At 39.5% G+C, this 7,272-nt stretch overlaps 1 protein-coding gene across 1 annotated transcript in view; it reads left to right on the forward strand.

Annotated features, from left to right (window-relative positions):
* Positions 1-690: 690 nt before the first annotated feature.
* LOC104537230 (V-set and immunoglobulin domain-containing protein 1-like) overlaps positions 691-7,272 on the forward strand; it is a gene marked incomplete at its 3' end in the record, with an annotated part of 15,177 nt that continues 8,595 nt past the window's right edge. Inside the window, exons 1-2 of the mRNA XM_010180049.1 lie at positions 691-755; positions 3,838-3,998. Coding sequence (XP_010178351.1) covers positions 719-755; positions 3,838-3,998 — 198 coding nt within the window. The remainder of the gene's footprint in view (positions 756-3,837; positions 3,999-7,272) is intronic.

Genomic DNA, 7,272 nt, shown 5'->3' on the forward strand with positions numbered 1-7,272 from the left:
AAATAAAAATCAATATAATTCACCTTGTCTTTTTGCATTAGTAGCATCCAACTTCATAGATTAAAACTAGATGAAACAGATTTTATCATCAGTTTAGAAGATAATGTTTATTTTATCTTTACTGTGGTGCGTTAGCTTATTGACGAGTTCAATACAGAAATTTCAAGGCAACCATGAGTCCCATGCAATAATTCTGTATAATAATGTATAAGAAATACGTTTTTAAATGAAAATGTACTAAAAACATATTATCTCCACATGCCCATTTTAAAAAAAAGAAATTATAGAATTAACAGGAAATAAAGATTATTCCTTATTCGTATTAGGTCTGACTCCAGCACTGGTAATCAGGTTGACTGTTACAGAGCTCCACAAATACTTGTCTTGTACTCAGTGGAAGTACTTACACAGGCAAACACCACTGGGCCCTGGTAAAAGTGGGAGAATCTGGGCTTCTCTGACTCAAAGGTTTATTATTAACAAAACCCTCAGTTGCTCAAACCCCACAATATGGTTTCAACTGAACAGTCACACTACTGGTCGGAGAAAGGCACACACGTGATAAAGAAGGAGAATGCAAAGGCATATTGACATGTTGATACGCAGCTGATAAGGAAAACAAAAACCCGCTTAAAAAAAATAACAGTTGAGCTCTACTTGAAGTGGAAGCAGCATCTGGTCGCTTTTCTCTCCCAGCGTCAAGAAGCTGTTTGCAACGATGCTGAAGATATTTCCAGTTCTAGCCATCCTTACAGGTAAGAATAACAAACTGAATGAAATAGCACTGGAATAAAGGAACTTGGTGCAATAAGAGAGCAGGTGAACCTGACTGGCAAACTAGGGGAACATTCAAGATTTATTTCAGAATGCAATTAAAATCATGGCTACAATGCTGCGCCGTTTTGTGGAAGTCAGCGAGCAGATAACAGACTGGTAAGAGTTTTTTGCTCAAGAACCGAAGTTTAGCTTTGGTAAATTAATTATTTTCTCTAAAGCCAGGAAGAGGCAGAGGGCTCTCACATTGAGCGTTAGGGTCTTTCAAGTGTTTCAAGCTTAGCTTGTCTCCCCTTGAGAGCAGCCTTGGGAAATGTTGCCTCGATCCCACCTCCACAAAAAGAAAGAAATTGGGGATGACTAACCTGAAGCATATCAATAATCCTTTAGATTTCCCTGAAGTTAAGTTAGGATGTGACGCTTTGTGGAATCTAGGAATTATGTAGTATATTAAAGATGATATATTATCCATGTTTCAAGAATTGTGCTAAGCTTCATTTTTAATTTATGTAGAAGAAGACATTTTAAGTCTAATGCTCCACAGAGATGAACAGCCTCTGTAGCAACCAAGGAAAATGGAAGTGAGTTTCCACATTTTCCTTTCAAGATGGAATTACTTGGTGTGGATGACAGAGAAATATTTCAAAGAGTTGCTCCTGGTGTTTCAATGTTATCTCTCTCACACACATAAACCCCACAGATTTTTGCCTTAGAAAAGCAATTCAGTGTTAGTATAAATGCTTTTCAAAACAATGTCTCCTACTCCTAAGTTCTGGATTTAAGACCAACAGTGTGGCCATGCTGATGGGCACCACTGCCTGGGGGTTTCTGTGGTGGCTAGGGGAAGATCAGCAGACTTGGATTTACTTCATGAGTGTTAAAAACTGCATGGGACTTCAGTGAAAATGTGCAATTCCCAGCTAAGTGCAATGACTTTCTCTGTAGCAAGGAAATGGTCTTACCGTAATATTGATGAGAAAGACATGGATCAACTATTTTCAACAAGTTATGGTCCTGTTCACACTTGCTTTTTTCTCTGCCTTACTTCTTACTCATGTGTTTTATTTCATTTAAACCAAAAAGACTGCATATATGAAATGGGATTATGAGCTTGAAACCGTCAACAGTGAACTAAAGGCAAAGCAAAACTCCCATTAACTTCCGAGATGAGGGAACAGGCTCTGTGGGTCTGGTTCACTCCATTTTCAGTCAAAAGCTCGACCTTACAGTTACTGATGGCTTTAAATAGCCTTGCTGGACAATGGAAGTTTGACAGCTTTTGACTTTATGTTTTTACTGGAGTGAAGCTTATTTCAACTAAACTTATTTCTTCAAAATATACAGCTTCATGGAAACTAGAATGCTTTGTGGAGTAGTTTCTGCTAAAATTAATTTTTTCTAGAAAAGCTTCTAACAGCCAGGTTCTGTGGCACTCCTGACTCCAAAACCAGGGAATGATAGAGAAATATGTGGAGCAGATAATGGGAAAATCGACGTTTTCAGTAGAATGACATTGTGTTGAAAGACCATAGCTTTACTCCTACAAAGAGCAGAAAATAAATACATGTAAACCTGAACGTATCACTGTGGCAAGAAATCATTCTCTGGCCATAATTCTTAAAAGCTGAGAACAGTGAACTGAGATACCTAAAATAATACTACAGAGCATTTATGTTAGATCTCAGTAGGGATTAAGCTACTGTGAACTCACACGACAAGCAGGACCTGCAGCCAGCTCTGAGATCCCCTCTTTCCCCAAGACAGGTTTGACACATTTAGGTCAGTCTCCAGCTGTTCCTGTGAGACTGTCTTCACAGATAATGTAAATCTTCCTGTAGTTTAAACCTGCTAGTTCTCATCCTAGCCACATTTCAACAACGTGGAAAGTAGATTATTCCCTTTTTACTTGCAGTGAGCTTTTACTACTGAAGCTGTCAAACAAGGAAAACAGACCCCGAAGAGTTCAGACTCTAGGTTCAGATAGGTTTGCATACTGTAGCAACTGAAGAATCTGCAATATTTACATGGTTAAAAATGTCAAAATAGATCATATTTATTTTTTAAACAATGTCTCATAGAGCTGATAATGTGAGCAAAATACTCTTTAGGTCTTCCTGAAGGTTCTGCTTAAACTCTCAAAAGCAGCACCCAAATACAAGATGTGCAGATACTCCATTGGGAATACTATTTTGTATGTTTTGCTTCTACCATTCATCTATGCAATGAGCCCACATGAAAATTATTGTAACACGAGGTTCTCACCTTGCTCATTTTGTATAGAAAGCTCTGAAGGCTTACATTTTCCTTCACATTCAAAAGAAATAGATACTCTTTCAGAATCTGTAGGCAGTAGCTTAAAAAATTAAATAAGTAATCTAGCAAACCCCATACTTTTCTGACAGCTCTAGCTCTGTTTGCTGTATGTCACCATTGCTAGTAACTTATATGGAGGACAGAGGCAGATAAATACTGTAAGATGATGCTCAATCCCTTTCATTAATATGGCTGTGTAGCCAAGACCGATCAGAACATTTTGGGCAATGTTCCCGAATGTTTGCTCCCTTATTCTGTTGAGACAGAATAAGTAATAATATAAGAAGAGGCAACACTGTAGGAGATGGTGCTCCACAGTAAAGAAGATCAGACATCTAAAGGAGTAACTGTAAAATAAAAAGGCAAGAAGAGTGTAAAAGAGGGCTAGAGACAGCAGCACCTTAGGGTGCAAGGTGCAGGAGAGCACTGCGAGTGCAGAAGGACGGTTTGGTTTAGCCACAGGCTCTTAGTGAGAAGTCTGCAAGTAAGAACAAGCACGTTTTTAGGAACTCTGCCTTTTCAGAATATGATTTGTTGTAAGGGCACAAGTATTCTGGAGGATTTATTTGCTCATTAGCTTTTACAAACTCTCAGCTTGTTATCACTAAAATTTCCAGACAAAGCCACACCGAGGAAAATGCCTAGAAATATCCTATGGGTTTCTTCAATAATGCAGGGAGCGAGGCACTCCTGCATGGCTCCCAGTGTTGGCTGCATCTGATCTCTCCTCATCACACTTACTGTCCACAGGCCACGTCTGCGGTGTTGTGGTGACCGTCCCTGAGAAGACGGTGAATGTCACTACAGGTGGAAATGCAACCCTTCTCTGTACATACACCAGTTCTGCACCGCTGGCAAATTTCTTTATTCAGTGGAGCTTTTACAGTGCCAAAGAGAGCCAACTGCATACCGTAAGACATTTATTTATTATTAATATGAAATAATATTTAAGATTTCCTTAAGTCCTCAAAGAATCTTGTTATATTTCATAGTGTTATCCTCACTACACACCAGGGGGGCAGGTAATGTTGGTGTTAAAGATAAGGGACTGGGGTGCAATGAAATTTAAGGGCAGATGCACAAAGTTCTCTAGGCTCATAGGTCCTACTGACATGCCTGAACTCCTTCAGAAACTTAGGAGAAGGTACAAAAGGGATTCAGATGCTCAAGTGACTTGCTTCAAGTCACACTGATGATATTCTTGTCACATTCACCAATTTCCTCATTATAATATGTTAGGAGGTTTGCCACTGCTGATAGAGTCGCACCTTATATTTGGTTTATCAATTATAGCAGAATTAGACAGTCTGTAATTTGCAGAATGTACAGTATGTAACATATTTGGCACTGAGCAGCAATAACCAGTATGTAAGAAATAGAAATTTAATGTAAGACAGAACTGCTCATCCTCCTGCAGTATAGCACACAGACAGAGACCGTATCAGTGCAAAGCACAAACACGGGCCCATCCCAAATTCTGACTCTAGCCGAATGCCAGACTAACACCTTGCCTGACTAATTGTATGGATAGTTGTTACTCATGATTTGCTTTTTTCAAGTCAAAACTATTTTATTAAACGAAGAACTCTTCATGAAAGGGGGCTAGCTACACGTTTCCTAAGAAAGTTCTATGCAGTACAATATATCATCATTTTGATCCAGTATTCTACACCATAAATTTTAATCACTTGTTCAGGTGGGAAGGACAGCATCGAGAGAGGATCAAGCCCATCTTCTCCAAATTTGGTTAGAGTCTTTCTGTTTTACTGGTACCAATTCTTCCATTTTGCAAGACAATAAATACATTTTCTGGTCACGACCAAGAGAAATAAGCAGATTGTAGCTGCAAGTATTTTAGAGGGAGAATCAGGCAGTTCTAAGAGATCCAGGAGGGGAAAACCATTTGTAAACTGTGACCAATGATGAGAAAAATACTCCCTGAGGATTATAATAATAAAATACTGAGTGTGGTTCAGAAAATACTCAAGGAGAACTAAGAGGTGTGAGGCCACCTAATGTCAGGGAAATCTTATGGCTCAATCCCTTCAGCACTCCCAGCTTCCGCAGCTCCCAGTGCAGGCAATGGGACAACGGTGCCTGTAAGGACTGTCAGAAACACTACTGGGGAAAACTGCATCTGCTCTAAGCCCTATCTGAAACTAATTTCACGCTATATTCATTTTCACAGCGCAACACACATGCGTTTGTAATGGATGATTTGCCTTTCCATTAAATAAAGTCAGTTCAATCTGGCAAGGCCATGGGTTAGTGACTAATCCTGCTCTCCTTGAACGCCGAGGTAAAATTTCCTTTGGCTGCAGCGCCAGTTCTCCTTGGCCTGCACGCTCGGCGAGGCTCAGACGATCCCCTTCACTCCTCTAAGCCTGCTCATATGCCTGGAGTGTGCACGTGTGTGTAGAGCTGCAGGACTTCTAAAAACGCTTTTAGCAACCCATTCAGCCCTGTATTACTGAACCCTATATCCTTTTACCACAACATGGCAATTCCTTACCATTTTGAACCTATTCACAGTAAAATTAATCGTGTTAATTCAAACACTTGGAATAAAGGACTGTGACTGCTTGGGGAAAATACAGTTTCAGAAATTACACCACAGAGCTGAGCATGAAATTAGATTTTCAACCTCCTCTGAACCCACAGCAATACAGGGTTGCTATTCCTGTTTCAGGCTGGTAACGCTCTGAGTTTCAGAAAGGCCTGAGTGCCTGCAAGCAGGCACGTTTTTCTCCTACAAGTTTAAACAAGAAAAAAAATCTCTCTTTCGACAACCCTGGCTTTGCCCTGGTTGCTTGGCACGTAGCTGAAGTTAGGCTTTACATTTTGTTCTGAATAGGAAAAGTATGCATGGCAATGCCGGAGATTTTCAGCTTTGGCTTTCATTGTTTGGATTAAAGAATTCTAAAGTGCAAGTCAAAAATATATTTAGGATGCTGGTAAGATGACAAAACCAGCTGAACTGAAAAGACTGGCACCATACCTTACTGAATACCAGAACAGCAGTATGCGTTTGAAGTGGGACAAAATTATTTAATTCTATGAGAGTCTTAGATTCTTCTAAAATGTCAGTAAACAACCTTACAAATAGCAGGTATTTTCCCTGAAAAATGTTTGTTGAAAATTCTGGCTCCATTAGCAATTTGCCTTTTTTTATTTTTTTCAGAAAATAAATGGATATTTTAAAATTCAATTTTTTAAAGTTGAAAATTTCTGCCAAATATTTTGAAGACAGGAGACTTACAATTTTTTTAAAAAATTGCAGAAAAATACATCTTATCCCATCTGCTACAATTTTAACTATTCCTGACATCTTACTAAATGCTAGATGTCTTGATGACCATGATATTCACATGGATACTATATTCACAGTACTAAGATTAAGCAGAGGGGATGTTCTCCATAACAAGTATGGGAGGAGGAAAAATACTGATTTTCATAAATAATATAAGAATAAGTGAGAATATGGCCCTTTCTCTCTACAGTGGCAGCAAATAATGGAGCAAACTGTAGTATGTTAGAATTAATTAAGGAAATTTATGTCATTAAGATGCCATTTGCTTGAAGCATTAATGAACATGAGCGTTAAATTACCAGATTTTAGGCCATAATATATAATAAGCACAGAGGCCACAGGAACCCTGTTTAAAAAGAATGTCTGTGTTTTACACTGCCACTGACGTTATGGATTTTGCAGTTTTGAGATACACAGGCTCAGGTACAGTCCTGTCTGGAGTGAGATCAATACGATTAGGATCAGTGCCAGTGTTAAGTTAATGTCCCAGAGTATTCAGTAATGCATTTTACCTTGCTTCAAGGTGAGGCAGTGCTGTTCATCACTTTGCAGACCTGGTGCAGATCTGCCTCCCAGCACTGGCTTTGTGAAGCTGGCTGGGGTCTTTTGCTGTTTGTTCTGGTATTTCCATATCCTGTTCCGCATTGCCCACCTTACACAACGCTGGCGCAGGTGCTCGACAGTTAAAAGTCACGGCAGTTACACGGGGGAGGATGAAATACCGCAAACAGGCTGTTCACAGACAGCACGATGAAAAGGGAGGCAGCAAACAGTGGAACGGCAGGTGTTCACGGTGCTGGTTTGAAGACAGGAGCTATATATAGTGTGTGAATATAGATCGTTTTACTAATTGGAGCCTAACTCTGCTCTTTCCC

Source organism: Mesitornis unicolor, unplaced genomic scaffold (genome assembly GCF_000695765.1).
Source record: "Mesitornis unicolor isolate BGI_N332 unplaced genomic scaffold, ASM69576v1 scaffold19962, whole genome shotgun sequence".
NCBI lineage: Eukaryota > Metazoa > Chordata > Aves > Mesitornithiformes > Mesitornithidae > Mesitornis > Mesitornis unicolor.